The 20,350-nt window shown below is 36.0% G+C and overlaps 1 protein-coding gene and 1 non-coding gene across 4 annotated transcripts in view; both read left to right on the top strand.

Moving 5' to 3' along the window:
* Nucleotides 1–20,350, top strand: part of CFAP54 (cilia and flagella associated protein 54) — a 303,509-nt gene that overhangs the window by 22,889 nt on the left and 260,270 nt on the right. For all 3 annotated transcript variants that reach the window (XM_020287907.2, XM_076007090.1, XM_012775331.3), the window contains exons 6-13: nt 687–830; nt 4,210–4,317; nt 4,437–4,538; nt 10,677–10,875; nt 13,046–13,227; nt 13,308–13,473; nt 14,414–14,499; nt 16,421–16,555. In XM_020287907.2, the coding sequence (XP_020143496.2) occupies nt 687–830; nt 4,210–4,317; nt 4,437–4,538; nt 10,677–10,875; nt 13,046–13,227; nt 13,308–13,473; nt 14,414–14,499; nt 16,421–16,555 (1,122 nt within the window). The remainder of the gene's footprint in view (nt 1–686; nt 831–4,209; nt 4,318–4,436; nt 4,539–10,676; nt 10,876–13,045; nt 13,228–13,307; nt 13,474–14,413; nt 14,500–16,420; nt 16,556–20,350) is intronic.
* LOC142873462 (U1 spliceosomal RNA) lies at nt 6,980–7,137 on the top strand. The gene has a single exon (XR_012921503.1). It is a non-coding gene; the product is annotated as a U1 spliceosomal RNA (small nuclear RNA).

Genomic DNA, 20,350 nt, shown 5'->3' with positions numbered 1-20,350 from the left:
ATGGTGATCCTTTTATGCCATTTTGTTTCAAATTGTACCTTGGGAATAATTATACTGGTAATAGGCACCATTTATGAAATGCTTCTAATGTGCCAAATACCATCCTAGCTCGTAATGAACGTTGTCTCTTTCTTCACAAAGCACCCACTGTGATGTGATAAAATACCCATTTTACATATAAGGAAATTGAGGTCTATAGTGATAAAATAATATAGCCACTAGGTGGTAAAATTGGGACTGAAACTCAGGTTTATTTGATTCTGATTTTGAACTTTTTCTATTAAACATCACCAGTTCCAGGCTGTGAACTTTTTCATTTCCCCTACCTCCTATACCAGCTAATTTTCAGAATAATACACTGGTTCCAGGCCAACTAATAACAATTGTATTGTTGGAGTTAGCTCCTAGATTACCACTGACATTGATAAATATTAATAAAAATGAGCTGAGACGCTTAAGGGGCCAAGAAGGAAGACATTGTAAAATGGCTAATTTGAGATTTTGAGTTCTCTAAATTATTCTTTTACTTTTTAGATGGTTGTTTTTTCTTGACTCATTGTTTATGGTATTTTTGGTTAAAGTAGTCAGCAACTTGTGCTTATAACTTATAATTTGATTATATTAAATAAAGTTATCATTATTATCTTAAAATGAAAATAGATCCAGTCGTACCCTTTGTTTGGCAGGCCTTGGAATATCTCCTGTGGGCCAGTATATGTATGGAGTCTTCGGTCCCGCTCCTGGCGCTCAGGTACCTGACATGGAGAGCCACCCTCTACGTGGCTGTCTGCCAGTGCTACTACGACTGCCAAGCCGGTGTTCATGGAGAGGTATGCTACTTTTTGATTCAGAGCATTCCAATATTTAAAAATACAGCTTATCCAGCATTTTCTACTTCAGATGCCCTCAAGAACAAAAAAACCCAAAGAATTGAAATGAAGCAAAGGCAAAAAGTTCAAGGGTATATTTGTAGAAATTTGCTTGGTTTTTCCATTCTGTTGATCTCTTGCTTTCCTTTTTGCTCTCTATTAACTTCCACCTTCTTTGCTCCATTTCTGAATAGGATTTCTGATATTTTTTTAATTAAAATGTTTATTTTTAATTGGCAGATAATTGTATATACTTATGGGGTACAAAGTGATATTTTAACAAATATATACATTGTGGAATGATTGTATCAAGCTAATTAACATATCTATTGCTGCACATATTTATCACTTTTTTATAGTGAGAACACATAAAATCTATTCTTTAGCAATTTTGAAATATATAGTACTTTGTTATTAACTGTGTCACCTTGTCAAAAACTTCTACCTCCTTTCTTTCCATCCTCATTTTGCTCTTGTATACAAGCCACCTTCCTTCCCTGTTTAGTTTTGTATTCCCTGTCACTGACTATATTCTTGTCTTACTTTTCTCTGCTAACCACCATTTAATGCACTCTGTTTCTTTTCTTTCTTCTTTTCCTGTGTATCTTTTAGATTGCATACTTGAAATATAACTTAATCGGTCAGGGCTTCTATTGGTCTGTACAGGACGTCTGTGTAAATTAAAAAAAGGTGCCCTCTCTATAGTACGTGGCACCTAGCTTGGTCAGTGGGTAGGACCTTGGTGAGAATTAGAATTAGACACTCTTCCTTTAGGCCAACACATCCCTGTACCAGGGCACACATCTTGGTAAGTGGAGTGCAGGCTGGATTTCAGCTTTTACTCAACCCACTTGGCTGGAAGTCTTGTGTAGGGCAGCCTTCACAGCTGTGCAAATGCCTTTTCATATCCTGTTCACAACCATAAATAAATCATCTGGTCAGTTAATGTTCCTTTAAGCTTAGTTTTTCCTGCCTAAACTAATTCTGAAGAGTTGGATGGTAGTGGCCCATAGGCAGAGAAATAGTCTAATTCAACCCTTGTAGCAGACTTTTGTTGCCCAGGATACATCATATATGTATGAAACTACTAGAAACTACTCACCACATATGAATAGTTAACTTTAGAGTATTAGCATAGTATTGGCATATTTTGTCCTATAGCTATTAAAACTAACAGGGAATGGAAAATTTGTGTAGATTTTTAAATATCAAAATATTAAGGGAGTACAAATGTTTTTGTTATGTGCATAGCTTTTGTAATGCTTGAGTCAGGGCTATAAGTAAGTGAGCCCATTACCCAAATAGTGGTCATTGTACCGGTTAGGGAGGTTTTTGCCCCTCCTTTTCTGCCCCTTCCCCCCCTGCTTGATTTCCAATGAGTTTTACTTCCCTCTGTGTACATGTGTGCTCATTGGTTGGTTCCAGTTTATTAGAGAGTACATGTGGTGTTTGTTTTTCCATTTTTTAGATATTTCACTTAGGAGAATGGGCTCCAGTTCCATTCAAATTGTTGCAAAAGGCATAAACTCATCCTTTTTATGGCTGAGTAGTACTCCATGGTATACATGTACCACATTTTATTAATCCACTCATGAATTGATGGACACTTGGGTTGATTCCACATCTTTGCAATTATGAATTTTTTTTTTTTTTTTTTTGAGACAGAGTCTCGCTTTGTTGTCCAGGCCAGAGTGAGTGCCGTGGCGTCAGGCTAGCTCACAGCAACCTCAAACTCCTGGGCTCGAGCGATCCTTCTGCCTCAGCCTCCCGAGTAGCTGGGACTACAGGCATGCGCCACCATGCCCGGCTAATTTTTTATATACATATCAGTTGGCCAATTAATTTCTTTCTATTTATAGTAGAGACGGGGTCTCGCTCTTGCTCAGGCTGGTTTTGAACTCCTGACCTTGAGCAATCCGCCCGCCTCGGCCTCCCAGAGAGCTAGGATTACAGGTGTGAGCCACCACGCCCGGCCTGCAATTATGAATTTTGCTTCAGTAAACATTCAAGTGCAGGTGTCTTTTTGATAAAAGACTTCTTTTCCATTGGGTAGATATCCAATAGTGGGACTGTTGGATAAAATGGTAGGTCTATTTTTAGTTCCTTAAGGAATCTCCATACTCTTTTCCATAGAGGTTGTACTAATGTGCAGTTCCACCAACAGTGTATAAGCATTCTTTTCTCTCTGCATCCATGCCAGCATCTCTTGTTTTTGTACTTTTTAATAAAAGCCATTCTAACTGGGGTAAGGTGATATATCATTATGGTTTTAATTTGCATTTCCCTGTTGATTAGTGATATTAAGCATTTTTTCATGTGTTTACTGGCCATTTGTCTATATTTTTGAAAATATTCTGTTCATGTCTTTTTCTACATTTATAGTTTGGACCATTTGATTCCTATTGGAATTCTTCCTTATTGGAAATTTTATTTTATTTTTTGTAGAGACAGGGTTTAGCTATGTTGACCAAGCTGATCTTGAACTCGTGGCCTCAAGCAATCCTCCCACCTTGGCCTGCCACAGTGCTGGGATTACAGGCAGGAGCTACTGTGCCCAGCCCCATTATTGGAAATTTTAATGTTTCATTTATGTTAATATTGTGATTGGTCTAGAAGCATCTTCAATAAAAATTATATATTATGAATGAAATATTTCAAAGAAATGGTGAAATAAATGACATGAACTCTTGTTATTGAATTCTTAATAACTCTCTTAAACTCTTTTGTTACCTCTAGAGAATTATAATAATGGTGATATGATTAAATAATTAAGCTTGCCTTTTCCCTTCCTCCCTTTCCCCAGATATTTACTAAATACTTTCTGTACGCTGGGTATCAGGGATACAAAAATGAGTAAGATCCTTTAAGGAACTCAAAACATAGTGGATGACATGAACAGCTAAATAGATAACACAGCATGTTATGGTAGGAAGGTTAGATTTGAGAAGTGCACCTAAGGCTGGTTGTATGTGTGTGTGTGTGTGTGTGTTTGTGTGTGTGTGTGTGCATGCACATGCCAGAGAAGTAATAATCTGTATGGAGCTACTGTTTAACCCGTATTTTGGCTTTCCTTACTTGTTTTGAATTTCATAATTCATAAAATTAGTGTATCTGACAGTTTATTAACTCTAGATTTATAGATTTTAGTGATGCTTGTAGCAAATGACTGACTGGATAAATATTTATTAATAGCTACCATGTCATAAGAAGACACCATCAGCCAGAGCTTAATTCACAGATTAAATCAAATGTCTAGGAGAATAAAACACATTGTCTTTATCTATTTTTAATCACTATATTCTAACTCATTATTAATTAAATTTATTTTAATTACATATAGGCATTTGCTCGTCGTGCTTTAGCTAAAATTGATGAGTTAAGGCAACTGGAATCAATGAGTTCCTCACAGGAAGAATCCATAAGATTGTATAGAGAGGCCACACTGAAGGTATAAAACTTTCATGAAATCAAAGAAATTTACTGCATTCTATAGTTAAGTACTTAATATTAGTAGTTGAGAGGTGCATCCCATTGTTACTTCACATGTAATTCTTCTTTTTGAGACAGATGGCAGTGATGATCTTCAAAAGAGGAGTCTTTGAATCTAGAAGAAAAAACAAATCTTTCTTTAGACCAAAATTAAGAGTTAACCTAAGGGAAGCACAAAATGTAAGTCTAAAAACATCTTCTCAATTTAAGACTCTTTTTGCATATTTGTGTTATAACTCAGTGTCTTTTAAACCTAGCCACTCATTATTAGGTTTTGCTCCTAATTCTCTGCACCAACGGGCAAATAGTGAGAAGAACGATCTCCCAATTTGGACATGGCCTCACTTCATCTCTGTCTCAAAGCTTTTGTGCCTTAGCACAATCTCAGTTTTGCAATTTTAAAGGACAAGAGGCTGAAGAGGGGCCTGTAAAAGGTTTGATTGAACGGGGCTCTGAGTAGTTCTGTTCACACCTTTGACTAATTTGTGTTAGCTTAGCAGGCTCAGAGGTTGCACAGAAGGCGGAGGCACATTTTCTCATCAGCCTTAGGCTTCTTCACCTTTGGGAGTGTTCAGGAACTAGGTTATCCTGTAGCAACAAACAACCCCCATACCTCAGGTGACTTAAAACAACAATTTATTTCCCACTGGAGTCATATGTTATTATAGTTATCGGAGGCTCTGCTTTTATGAAAGCCGCTCAGGGCCAAGCTGAGGAGCAGCCCTCATTTTGAAAATTGCTGGTAGTTCTGCCGGAGGGGATAAAAGAGAGCTCTGGAAGATCTTGCGCAGGCAATGGTACTCAGTATGAAAGTGACATGAGCCTCTTCTCACATGTCGTTAACTAGTCACACAGCTCCTCCCAACTGCAGGCATATTTGGCAAACAGCACTAAGGACCATCCCAGCGAAGGAAGTGGGACAAAGTTCTGCTTGTGGGGTCCTCTGCCCCTTTCTCCTTCTTGCCTTTTTTTCTTCTTCCACAGTCTTCCCCTCTGCCTTTCTCAGTCTCAATATCCCTCAGGGGCCATTTTTATATCCTTGAAGCTTTCCCCAACTGTTCTATTAATAGATGGCCATACACTCTCTGTTAGCTCCTATGTAGGGACTAAAAATGAAAGTGAGGGAGAAGAGGACCAGCAGCTTCTGTAGAAGAGTTGTAGAATCTCAGAACCTGAAAGGGGTTATGGAAACCATCTGGTTCAGCCCTTTTCCATATGGTTGGGGAAAATAAAGCTCAGAGTATTTTAATGATGGCTCGGAGTCACAAAGGTAGCTGTGGTGGAACTTATATCTCTAAGTCCACTGCTTTTTCACTACTCCAATGACTGCTGCTCTCTGCCCTCATTTCTTCTTACAACATTTAGGAGTAATTTTTTTCCTTTTAAATAAATCATGATATTTAAATACAAATATTATTTGGACATGGTACCTTATCATTGTCAGTGTGATAATATCAACTACTGAGCCCAGAAGTATATTTTATATACTGTGTTTCCCCAAAAATAAGACAGGGTCTTATATTTATTTTTCCTTAAGAAGATACCCTAGGGCTTATTTTCAGGGGATGTGTTATTTTTTTTTAACTATGGTACAACAATCTACATTTATTCAAATATAGTTAAGTCATCTTCTTCTGGAACATCATCATAACTCTCCAAACTCCAAATTCCATCCTGAATTTCTTGCGACTCTATTTCCTTTAGAACCATTGGCACCAATCTCTCATGTCAAGCAGTAGAGCTCTCATGGGGCAGATGAGAAGGGCTGTTCGTCTTCTTTACCACTCGGCAATGAAGTGCATGGGTTGTGCAGATACGCTGCGTAGCCATGCCCATCACTAGGTCTTATTTTCCAGGTAGGGCTTATATTGTACAAATGCTTAGAAATCCTGCTAGGGCTTATTTTATGGGTAGGTCTTATTTTTGGGGAAACATGGTATATCCCTTTTAAGTCAGATCCCTTACAGACCTGAAACTATAAAAATTCTAGAAGGAAATCTAGGAAAAACTCTGTTGGACATTGGCTTCAGCAAAGAATTTGTGACTAAGATCCCAAAATCAAATGCAATAAAAACAAAGATAAATAAATGGGACCTAATTAAACTAAAAAGCTTCTGCACAGCAAAAGAAATAATCAGCACAGTAAATAGGCAAACTGCAGAATGGAAGAAAAGTATTCGCAAACTATGTATCCAACAAAGGACTAATAACCAGACTCTACAAGGAACTCAAACAACTGAATGAGAAAAAACCAAATAACCCCATCATGGGCAAAGGACATGAACAGACATTTTTCAAAAGAAGACATACAGATGGCCAAGAAACATATGAAAAAATGCTCAATATCACTAATCATCAGAGAAATGCAAATTAAAACCACAATGAGATGTCATTTTACTATAGTTAGAATTGCCATTATTAAAAACTCAAAAAATTATAGATGTTGGTGAGGCTGCAAAGAAAAGGGAACTCTTATACACTCTTGGTGGGAATGTAAATTAGTACAACCTTTATGGAAAACAGTATAGACATTCCTCAAAGAACTAAAAATAGATCTACCATTTGATCCAGCAATCCCACTACCCCCCTAAAAGAGAAATTATTATATAAAAAATATACCTATACTTACCTGCCAGGGGAGATACCATGATCATGAAGGTGGTTTTCCCAGGGCAAGGCTTATCCATTGCACTCCAGATGTGCTCTCCTCCCCCAGTCAAGTGGGAAACTTGACTGCATAATTTGTGGTAGTGAGGGACTGCGTTCATGCTCTCTCCAGATACTTGGTAAGAAAAAAAAAATGAAATAAAAAGAAAAAAAAGAATCCTGCACTCAAATGTTTATCACAGCGCTATTCACAATAGCAAAGATATGGAACCAACCTAAGTGTTTATTAGTTGATGATTGGATAAAGAAAATGCAACACATACACACACACACACACATACACACCATGGAATACTACTCAGCCACAAAAAAGGATGAAATTGTGGCTTTTGCAAAAACATGGATGGAACTGGAGGCCATTATCTTAAGTGAAATAACTCAGAAACAGAAAGTCAAACACCACATGTTCTCACTTGTAAGTGGGAGCTAAATAATGAGTAAACCTGGACACAGAGAGTGAAATAATAGACATTGGACTCTCATGAGAGTGGGAGAGTAGGAGAGATATGTGGGATAAGCAATTACCTAATGGGTACTATGTTTACTAACTGGGTGAGGGTTACACAAAAACCCCAGACTTCATTACTATGCAATGTCTCCATGTAACAAATCTGCACGTGTACCCCATAAATCAATTTAAAAAAATAAAATAAATCAGATCCCTTACTGACCAATGGTATATATTGGTGGGTGGGGTAACTTGCCAAGTTATAGGTAATTTCTTGGATGAGTTGTTGAACTACTCACATCTAGTATTGTTAAATAGTAATGCTAGAGTCTTTGTAAAAGAGCAGAGGACACTATTTTTCACTATCAGCATTTTTTTCTCTGAGCAAAATTTAAATATCCAAAGCTGCAAGATTGACATTGCTGAGTTTATTATTAGGACTTACAGTCATCCTAGCAAAATTAAATATATTTTCCAAGAAAATTTTTAAAATTCCAGATAAAAGTACATTAAAAACCTCATTTATTTCAGTTTTCCTTTAAGATAATTGTTGTATGAAAAATTCCAGTGGTATGTTTTTTAGAAAAGAATTATAACTGTTTAGTGGGTAGTTTTTACAGACTTCTAATAATCAACAATTTAGTGATTCATTCAACAAATATTTTTTAAGGATGTGCTATATGAACAATATAGTTTAAGATTAAATTCTAGTGAAGAAATTACATTATAAATAAACAAAATAATTATAGCTTGTGATAAATATTAAGAAGGAAATAATGGTGGTGGTGTGGTGGGGATTAAATGAGTTACATATAAAGCCCTTAGAATGTTCCTGGCATATGGTAGGTTCTCAGTAAATATTAGCTATTATTAGTGTTTATTTACTATTCATTCATTCAACAACTATATATTGAATGCCTACTGTGGTTTCAAGTGTAGTGAAATATAGAAATACTAAGTCACAGTCTTTGCTTTTTAAATGGCCTTGAAATAATGAACAGGATTTGGCTAGATAGGGAAGAGAGAGGAAAACATTCTAAGTGAAGGATTAGCAGAGCATGATCATAGCTTAGAAGACAGAATAGGCAAAATTTGTTGGGGGACCGTGAGAAATAGAGCTTGATTAGGGTAGGTGAATAATGCTGAGGAATTAACATAGAACAATACATCTCACAGAGTAGATATCATGGAGACCATAGTATTTAAAGGTGGAACGAACTGTATGGGTTGTGTAATCTAGATTCTTATCCATCCTGACATTTTAAACAATGGTATTATATATCCTATGTAATACGTATACCATGCTGTACCATAATTTGTCTAATATTTTTATTACTGTTAATTTGGTTTCCAAATTTTTTGCTATTACAGATATTGATGTCATCCACATCTTCAGGAATAATATGCTTTTCTTTCTTTATTTCCTGTGGATAAAATTCAAGGTGTAGGATTTCTGAATCAAAGGATACAAACACTTTTATTTCTGTTAATATATATTGCTAAATTGATTTCTAAAATGTATACTCCTATTTTCAAGGTGACAACCTGCATGTACCAATTTTATCACAAGTTATTATTATTTTGATATTATTTGTTTAAATATTTTTTGCAAATTCAGTTTTCATAAAATGGCTTGTCATTTTAACTTTATTTCTTTGATCCAACTTTTCCTTATATTAGTATTTGTGTTTACTCTTTATATTTACTCTTTATATTTACTTTATATTATCTTTCATAGTCTTTAACCATTTATTTACTAGATATTTTAACTTTTAAAATATATTTGAATGAGCTCATTGTTTTTATAAGACACTAATATGTTGCTTGTCATACTTGACAAACCACTTTTTTATTGCTTTAGCTTTCTTTTTTATAGATATTCTAAATATCTTATAAATACTTAAAAATCTTTTACTTAGTATTCGTCCACAGCTCTAATAAATATTCTTTTTTCTAGGTTTTCTATGATATTTTAATAAGCGATTTCACTCTTTTTTACATCTGGGTTTTACTATTCTGTTTGGAATACTTCTAATTATTAGAAGAAAGTTCATTTTGCTGTTTAAATATATATTTTTAAAGCTCTGTTTTAATCTACAATAAAAATTTTAGAAGAAACTCTTACATCTGTAAGGAAAGAGAAGGCACTGAATGAAGTTCAAGTTTTATAGAGGTTTTTAAACATATCAGTTGACCTATAGATTGAAAAGGCACAGAAGCTAATGAGTAGGGAAGGTGGTATTTGGGGAAAAAGAGTCTAAAGCAGCTTTATCTCTGCTTTGTTTTTGTCTTTCTGACTTTGTCCTAAGAAGAAAAAGAAAAGCAGGAGAATTGTGGGGAATATGGTGGGTATCAGATGCTAGAAAAGCCAACTAGAATACAGTTCTTATTTACTGGCAATCTAAATTCAGAGAACAGGTTATTTATCAGAGAGAAGAATAAAGTATGGAGGCAAGCCATTTGCAGAAGATGCAGTCACTCTGGGCTAGGACAAAGCAGAGTGATTTGGAAATCACACTGGGTTGTAACCATCACTAGCTTATTAGTGTACAGATGATCAGCTCTTCCTTAGAGTTCACAACCACAAGCCTAGTTATTTGTACTATGAAATATTGTTTCAAATTTGAGTTTGAAGACCTTCAAGCACTAGAATTTCCTGCAGTACTTATTCAGAATGTCTTACCCAGATGCGTGGACTCTTTGGAGATTTGGTCTTGAATGGAAAAAGCGGCCTTGAGTGATTCTTAGGCAACCAAAGTTTGAGTATCAGTTCCTTTAGGCTGTAATTAAGTACTATAAAGCATGTGGAGATTGATGCTGGCTTAATAAAAAGACCATAACAAACAGTCTTTTGATACCACCTTATATAAAGAAATAGCAAAGTCTTTGATGCAATGGAATGACAACTTTAATGGAGTCTGGAAGTGACATCTCAAAAAATGAAAACTATCTCATTATTAGACCAAGAACTCTATTATTTTTATTAATTGCATTAATTAGTTTTACTATTAGTTTTACTATTTACTAATAGTTTTACTATTTACTATTTTACTATTCACTAATAGTTTTACTATTAGTTTTACTATTTACTAATAGTTTTACTATTAGTTTTATTAATTGCATTAATTAAGCATGCCTTACTTTGCTTTGCCCTATACCAATCGATATCTTTAAAACATCGACTGCGTACTTTTTTATTCCAGTCGTCATGGCCACGGACTGTCACAGAACGGCTGTTGGACGAGATGTTTGATAGCACTGCAGCCCGGTTTCTGGCTATCGTGGAAGCTCTTTCCGATTCAAATAGGCGAGTACTGCAAACTGGATCTCTTCTTACAGAAGAAGTGGAGCTTCGCGATGTTGTCTCAGAACTGTTTATGGCAGGAAAAGAACTTTTAATAAGTAAGTAAGATGTTAAGGTAATATTTTATGATAGACATAAATAACAAAAAATTTTATGATGACAGTCCATATGTAAGAAACTGATACAATTTATATTGATCTTGAATTCAGCAACTTTGCTAAAGTTAATTGATATTTCAAATAATTATTAGTAGATTTTTTTGGGGATTTTTTTGTGCATACTATCATTTGTGCATAATGACAAGTCTATTTTATTTTCAATTCTTAATCTTTTAATTTATTTTTTCTTGAATTTCTTGACTTATTGTACTGGCTAGGATCTCTAATGACACATGGAAATAATTGGTGATGATAGCAGACATCCTTGTCTCATTTTTGATCTCCAATGAAAAGCTTTTAACATTTTTCCATTTACTTAAGATATTTACGGAAGGATCTTTACAGATACCCTTTTTCAGATTAAGGAAATTTCTTTTAATCTTGGTTTGCTAAGAGTTTTTTATTTGTTTTTTTGTTCTTTATCCTGAATAACTGTTGAGTTTTATCAAAACCTTTTGTGGATTTATTGAGTTGATCAAATGATCCTCCTGCCTCAGCCTCCCAAGTAGCTGGGACTACAGGTGTGTGTGCTACCATGACTGGCTAATTTAAAAAATTTTTTTGTAGAGACAGGGTATTGTTATGTTGCCCAGGCTGGTCTTGAACTCCTGGCCTCAAGTGATCCTCCTGCCTTGATCTCTCAAAGTGCTGACATTACAGGAGTGTGTCACCACACCTAGCTCAGTGATATACTTTATAATTTGTATCCTCTTGCTTCTTTTCCACAGCACTTGTTCTTGCCTCATGTTTCTAATATCCACTCTTACTTCTGTGAGAGAACACTTGCGCACACAGTTCTTGTTCACTCTGTCCAATTTTCCTATTTTCTGTGTTGCTTCATTTGTGGTTTTTCTTTGGAGGTGCTTGAGCTTTTGATATTCTTTCCTCATGAGTTTTCATTCTGTTGCTGTGGAATGCCTGACTTGGTTACAATGTCTACTTGGGAGATGGGGCAAAAGCCTAGACATTTGCTTGTGTACCTCTCTCTAGGTGAGTTTAGTGAGTGTGTGTGTGTGTATGCATGTGTGCCCATCAGAAGGCAGGGAACCTGTGGAGCCACAGTTTGGGCTCATCTCTTCACAAGAAAAATAACAAGTTCCCAGATGAGAATTTCCTTGACTTTCTTCACCCAAACCCCAAAACTTACCCTCATCTGCATCCGTCCTTTTCCACTGTGTCTCATTAAAATGGATTACTCCTCTACCTCCTCTTTATCTCATTAAGACTAATTCCTCCAAGTAGTCCCTTTATCCTATGTCTTCTTGGTATAGACAGATTTATTGAAGGAATTGCCTATTTTCACTGTTTCCAATTCTTCCTATGTATTCAGCAGGCAGCCTTCTGTCCTGAGCACTCTACTGAGAATGTCATAGACAGCCTTATTGCTTAATCCAAGGATCACTTTTTTCAGTCTTTTTCTTCCTTCTTTTTTGTCTTAGAGATGAAGTCTTGCTATGTTGCCTAGGTGGGACTTGAACTCCTGAGCTCAAGTGATCCTCCTGCCTCAGCCTCTCAAGCTGGGACTATAGGCCTGCAGCACTGTGCCCAGCTAGTCCTTTTCTTCCTTTACTTTTGTGGTATTTGTTATTGTTGACTAGTTCTTTCTCTCTAAACACTTTACTTTCCAGTCTTTTCTGTCTGCCCTTCTTTTAAATGTTGGTGTTCCTTATTATACTATCCTAGGCAGCTATACCTTGCCCATGGCTGAACCTATTATATGGATATATAATGATAACTCTAAAAGGTATAGCCCTGTTTTAGATTGCTTTCCTTAGTTTCCAATCTATACCCAGCTGCCTATTTGGCTGAACTCTCACTAATTCTCTATGTTTGAGATTTCCTGCTACTCTTTTGGGTAGCCTTCCCTGACTGCCCTCCTGCCCCATACCTGTGTTGGATGTTCTGCCTGTTTGTCCCTACAGCACCCTGTATTTGCCCACTCAGGTTTCTTCTTTCCCCTGCTAGTGTAAATTCTATGAAGGTAGAGATTGTGCCTGTTTTTTTTTTTTTTCATTTTCCCCTAGTGTTTGGCAGTGTCTGATAGCTAATATTTAGTAAATATACATTTCTTTGCATAAATGATATTCAAACTCTCTCTTTCATTTTCTAGGTTCAAGTACTGGTGCAGATGGAATACTTGCTTTTCCAAAAACATCTCTTCTGGAACTTATGGTAGAAAGGAAAAATATTATTTCTCTGGATATTGCTGTGAAATTTATAAAATTAGCTTTTACTTATGAGGAATGGAGTTTATTTGAATCTTCAGCAGGGCGTCTTATTTGTTTTCTTCAGGTAATATGTGCAAAACCATTCAGTTGTTTCTGTTTTGTTGAAATGATATTTAATTAACTTGTACGATGTACTTCTCTAAGGGTCAGGATGATCCAGAGTCAAAGAAAGCAGAGAAGGATTTAACTCTTCTGTTCGCAGTTGGACCACTAATCAATGTAAAGAAAAACAAGGGTTCGGTCTTTCCTTTGGAAAACTATAAAGAAGGACAGCCAGCTCACATTTATTTTAAAAAAAATATTTTTCCTCGTGAGTATTTATTTGCTTTTTAGAAAAATTAAGATAGTGTTATCTGATAAAAAACATGCTCTTTATAGGTGAGGTAAGAGGAAGAACATTCAAGTCTGAGGGAGCAGGAGATGCCAAAGCCCTGATGCAAGAGTGTGTTTGGTTATTGAAAGAATGACATGGGCTGCAGTGCACTGGTGATAGTGGTGAAGTTTTGGAGTGTGGTAGGTGACAAGCTCAAGAAATAGCTGGACCCCAGATAATGTGGTTACTAGGCTTTGTAGGGATGCTGGATTTTATTCTGAGGGACAGTTTTGAGTAGAGGAATGAGGCTCTATTTAGCTGCTAGCTTATTGGTATGAATGAGAGGGCAGCAGGGCAGGGAATCAAAGGGCACTGTTACAAGGTCACTTTAGGAAGGGAAGAGTTGCCGTGTTTTCTGTCTTTCCAGTATGCCATGTTTTCCATTCTGGGACTTTTCAAGTCTTGAAAGTTACTGTGTATGTAATTGAAAGTCTGCAGCCTCTACTACCTAGACCATTGAGAAGTATTTAATTCCATGCTTTTTATGTTCTGCTATGTTTTTAAGACATTGCATGGCCTCTCTGTTGCAGTAACTAATTTGTGCCAAGTAATGATATAACTTATTTTTCTAGTGATTTCTGAATAGATACTTTGTTTATTTTTCTTTCAACCATTGTATTTTATGTGTATTTTAATATTATAAACCTCTTCAATGTCTTTTTGGACATAGTTGGCATATATATTGTGCATTAATGATAATAATAGTCTATTTTAGTTGGCTTAGGGCCACTTACCTTAATTTTCATATAAAAGCATTTAGTTTATCTTATTGACATGATATTTGCCCACATATCATTTGTGTCATTTTTGTAGAGTTTCTGTTTGAAATTTTGTAATTGACTTTTTTGTTTCATTTTCCTCTACTTTATGAATTTAGATGCTGCTTTGAAGACTTTTGGATTTTCAGATGATATTTTCCATTTGGCAGCGACCTTGCATTTCTGTGTCTGCACCTATTTTAAGGTGAGATGCTATTCTGTATAATTTTTAATAGTGTAGAAGGAGGTTATTAGGAGGTTATTATGCTTAATTTAAGGCTAGATTTAAAATATCACAGGAATTGCTCCTTGCTATAATTCTATATTATTTAATTATTAGAATATAGGATTCAGTTAGATTTTGATTATAATTTAAAGTTTCTTTCTTTTATTATTGTTATTTTGGGTGTCTGTTCATTTTTGGGAAATTCCCAGTCTAGCTATATTTCTAATAATGAAAAAAATGAGGCAGTGGTTTAAATGAAGGGTTAATATGTTTAGTGAGATACTGCTTTTTGGATAGGTACAGTGGCTCATGCCTGTAATCCTAGCACTTTGGGAGCCTGAGGGAAGAGGATCACTTGAGGCCAGGAGTTTAAGATCAGGTTGGGCAATATAGCAAGACCCCATCTCTACAAAAAGTAAAAAGTTAGCCCGGCATGGTGGTAGGTGCCTGTAGTCCTAGCTACTCTGGAGGCAGGAAGATCACTTGAGCCTAGGCGTTTGAGGGTTTGGTGAGCTATAACTGCACCATTGCATGCCAGCTTGGGTGACAGAGTGAGACCTGTCTCAAAAAGAAAAAAAAATTATTGCTTTTCAGTCCATGAGAACAAAGCCTGGTTATTATTGGAATTCGCTTAACACATAATGGCCAGTATTTAGAAATGGCCTAGATGTGGTTATGAATGTTTAGGTAAAACTAGTACAGCAATAGTTATCAAACACAATTCCCAGGGATTCCCGGAGGTTCTTTGGAAGCCCAACTTTAAGTAGTAGCACCTTAACCTGTTTTTATTAGTTTTTTATATGATCTTGGGATTCTGATGGAATTTCATTTGAGAATTTGGTTTTATTGTTACAAAGAAAGTTTGTGAACCACAGTTATAGAGCATGATGTTAGCTTTTGCTCAGGTAAGTGAAACACAATAAAAGACTTGAGAGGTTCCACCATTCTAACATTTTTCATTGCTTCTGGGTTTATTGGAATATGTTATAACCTGTGACAGGTATTTAATTTTCAAGAGAAAAGTGATTAGCAGCAAATGGAATTATTCTAGTGGGAGAGTTAAACCAAAAAATAATAATCAAGGCTTAAAAGGGTAAGGAGCCTTCATTTATTTATCTGTTTTTTTTTAAAAGTCATATATGTCTTAGTTCAATTCAATCAAGTACTAACCTCTATGATGTTCCCAGCCATTGTCCTAAGGTGTTATATATGCAAATTAAGTCATAGAGCTGCCACAAAAGAGCTTAAAGTTTGGCATATTTAATCATAAACTTATTATATTTCTAGTTCAGTTATAATGAGTAACTTTTGTTTTCCTTTGAAAAGAGCCAAGTAACTTTGATGTGAGAGAACACATACTCATTTTGGTCATTCATCGATATTGACACCCAATGTGAAGTTCTGTTTAGTTTCTCTCCTTGTCTCTACCCTTTCCCAGCTCCCTGTTCCCTCTCTAGTTACTAGTCTGTCTCCCTCCTGCCCTAATTCTTTATTATTTTGATGCAAGAATTTTAGAAAGAGAAAAGTATATATAAATTTCAAAGTTGAGTGGAAGTAACTGTGTTATATACATGCCTAAAATGTGCTTGGGACTTCTATTTTTAGAGGCCGAAGAGCATAGAGCATTCCTAAGAGTTGAGGACTCTGGAGCTAGACTACTTGGGTTTGAATCCCTCTAATCTGCTACTTTCTAGTCATTTCATCTTGGGAAAAATCACTTGTTCTTTAGTCTGCTCATCTGTAAAATGGGGATGATTGTAGTAGTACTTACCTCTTAGGGTCCATTATAAGGATTAAATGAGTTAGTATATATACAGCTCTTAGAGTGTCGCCTGGCATACAGTAAATGTTATATACACATATCTGATTATTCTTATTTACTTTTCACTTTTGTTTTCAGGATGTCCAGCCTGACAAAGAAATTGTCGTGGACATAATCATGTTCCTATGGCAGAAGTGCAAGTCAGGAATTCAGCGGATCAGTATGTCTAGAAATGACTTTGCAAAATTCATCCAGAAAATCAGTACTAACAAAGTATTCCTTTTTTGTTTCCTTTCACATGTTTTTTTTTTTGTAATTGCTAATTCAAGTTGCCATAAATGTTTCAAATCCAAATTTTTCCAGTTTATTCACGTACACGACAACCATCATTTATTTATGTATGTGTTAAGAAGATACTCTTTGTAGTCAAATGAGCCTTTCTTTTAATGTGTGTTTCCTACATCCCTGTCCTAATTTTGGTTTGGGGAATGGAGAGGTGTTTCAGGCTTTTAAGGGAAGGAATAAATATAGTATGACTCCCATCCAAGTACTAACCAGGCGCGACCCTGCTTAGCTTCCGAGATCAGATGAGATTGGGTGCGAAATGACAAAGGAGACACAAGTTATCAAAACCTGTGGGACACAGCTAAAGCAGTCCTGAGAGGAAAGTTTATTTCCATAAATGCCTATATCCAAAAGTCTAAAAGATGACAAATAAACAACCTAATGAATCATCTCAAAGAGCTAGAAAAAGTAGAACAGACCAACCCCAAACCCAGCAGAAGAAGTGAAATCATTAAGATCAAATCAGATCTAAATGAAATTGACAACAGGGAATCCATACAGAAGATTAACAAAAAAAAAGTTGGTTCTTTGAAAAACTAAACAAAATTGACACACCTTTGGCTAGGCTAACGAAAAGCAGAAAAGAAAAATCTCTAATTCGCTCCATCAGGAACAATAAAGGATAAATTACAACTGATGCCACAGAGATATACAAGATATAATTCATGAATACTATAAAAACCTCTATGCACACAAACTGGAAAATGTGGAGGAAATGGACAATTTCTTAGAAACACACAGCCTCAAGCAGGAAGAAATAGAATTTCTGAACACACAGGCTCAAACAGGAAGAAATAGAATTCCTGAACAGACCAATATCAAGTACTGAAGTTGAAACAGCAATAAAAACCTTTCCTAAAAAGAAAAGTCCTGGACTTACACCTGAATTTTACCACACCTACAAGGAAGAACTGGTGCTTATCCTGCAGAAATTATTCCACAACATCAAGAAGGATGGAATTCTCCCCAACACATTTTATGAAGCAAACATAACCTTGATACCAAAACCAGGAAAGGATGCAACAAAAAAAGAAAACTATAGACCAATATCCCTTATGAATATAGTTGCAATTCTCAACAAAATCCTAGCCAATCGAATCCAGATGCTTGTCAAGAAAATAATCCATCACAACCAAGTGGGCTTCATCCTAGGGATGGTTCAACATACGCAAATCTATAAATGTAATTCATCATATAAACAGAAGCAAAAACAAAGACCATATGATCCTCTCAACAGACGCAGAAAAAGCATTCAACAAAATTCAACATTTTTTTATGATAAGAATGCTTAACAAAATAGGCATAGTTGAGGCTTACCTAAAAATGATACAAGCCATATATGACAAACCCACAGCTAATATCATACTGAATGGGGAAAAATTGAAAACATTCCTACTTAGAACTGGAACAAGACAAGGTTGCCCACTATCTCCACTTCTATTCAACATAGTGCTGGAAGTCCTTGTTACAGCAGTCAGACAAGAGAGCGGAATTAAGGGTGTCCAAATGGGACCAGAAGAGATCAAACTCTTACTCTTTGCTGATGACATGATATTATACCTAGAAAACCCCAAAGATTTAACCAAGAGACTCCTTGAATTGATAAATGAATTTGGTAAAGTCTCAGGATACAAAATCAATACACAGAAATCAGAGGCATTCATATATGCCAACAACAGTACAAGAGAGAACCAAATCAAAGTCTCAATGCCCTTCAAAATAGCAACAAAGAAAATAAAGTACCTTGGAATATATTTAGCTAAGGAGGTAAAAGACCTCTACAGGGAGAACTATGAAACACTGAAGAAGGAAATAGCAGAGGACGTAAACAGATGGAAGAATATACCATGCTCATGGGTTGGCAGAATCAACATTGTTAAAATGTCTATACTACCCAAAGTGACCTACAGAGTCAATGCAATCCCTATCAAAATACCATCATCATTTTTCACAGATATAGAAAAAATAATTTTACGCTTCGTATGGAACCAGAGAAGACCCTGTATATCAAAATCAATCCTAGGCAATAAAAACAAAATAGGAGGTATCAATCTACCAGACTTCAAACTATACTACAAAGCTATAGTCATTAAAACAGCTTGGGACTGGCACAAGAAGAGGGACATTGACCAGTGGAACAGAACCGAGAACCCAGATATAAAACCATGTTCATATAACCAACTAATCTTCGACAAAGCAGGCAAAAACATACACTGGGGAAAAGAATCCTTATTCAATAAATGGTGCTGGGAAAACTGGATAGCCACATGTAGAAGACTGAAACAAGACCTACACCTTTCACCTCTCACAGAAATCAACTCATGCTGGGTAACAGACTTGAACCTTAGGTGTGAAACTATTAGAATACTAGAGGAAAATGTTGGAAATACTCTTCTAGACATCGGCCTAGGCAAAGAATTTATGAAGAAGACCCCAAAGGCAATCACAGCAGCAACAAAAAAAAACAAATGAGACCTGATAAAATTAAAAAGCTTCTGCACAGCCAAAGAAACTGGCAAGAGAGCAAACAGAAAACCCACAGAATGGGAGAAAATTTGCAAGCTACACATCCAATAAAGGGCTGATAACTAGAATCTATTTAGAACTCAGGAAAATCATCCAGAAAAAATCAAACAACCCCATCAAAAAATGGGCAAAGGACATGAACAGAAACTTTTGAAAAGAAGACAGAATAATGGCCAACAAGCATATGAAAAAATGCTCAACATCTCTAATCATCAGAGAAATGCAAATCAAAACCACAATGAGGTATCACTTAACTCCAGTGAGAATGGCCTTTATCACTAAGTCCCCAAACAATAAATGCTGGTGTGGATGCAGAGAGGTAGGAACACTCCTACACTGCTGGTGGGACTGCAAACTAGTTCAACCTCTGTGGAAAGCAATATGGAGATACCTTAAAGTGATACAAGTAGATCTACCATTGATCCAGCAATCCCACTACTGGGCATCTACCCAAAAGATCAAAAGTCACTTTATAAAAAAGACACCTGCACTTGAATGTTTATAGCAGCACAATTTACAATTGCAAAGCTGTGGAAACAACCAAAGTGCCCATCAATACATGAGTGGATTAATAAAATGTATATGTATACCATGGAGTACTATTCAGCTTTAAGAAACAATGGTGATATAGCACCTCTTTATTATCCTGGATAGAGCTGGAACCCATTCTACTAAGTGAAGTATCCCAAGAATAGAAAAACAAGCACCACATGTACTCACCAGCAAATTGGTATTAACTGATCAACACCTCAGTGGACATATAGGAATAACATTTATCGGGTGTTAGGCAGGTGGGAAGGGGGAGGTGGGGATGGGTATATACAAACACAACGAGTAAGATGTGCAACGTTTGGGGGATGGACATGCTTGAAGCTCTGACTCGAGGGGGGATGGGGGCCATGGGCAATATAGGTAACCTTAACACTTGTACCCCCATAATATACTAAAATAAAATAAAAAAATACTTCAGTTGAGGCACACAAAAATTCAAGTGAAAAAAATAAATATAATATGTCTAAAGTCACATGAGCTTGGATAAATTCAGTAAGAGAAATAATAAGAGAGAATACCAATAGATAAGTAGTTCCATTTTTCCCCCTGCAATAGTATATTTAGACTATTTAAAAGAGCTATTTCATGAGCAGGAGAAAGTTGAGCATTTGAATGTTATAACATGGAAACTTAGGAGCAAATATT

The sequence above is a fragment of the Microcebus murinus genome, chromosome 10, assembly GCF_040939455.1.
Source record: "Microcebus murinus isolate Inina chromosome 10, M.murinus_Inina_mat1.0, whole genome shotgun sequence".
In the NCBI taxonomy this organism is placed as follows: domain Eukaryota; kingdom Metazoa; phylum Chordata; class Mammalia; order Primates; family Cheirogaleidae; genus Microcebus; species Microcebus murinus.
The sequence above is the reverse complement of the archived record's forward strand: the minus strand, read 5'-3'. Positions and strand labels throughout refer to the sequence as shown.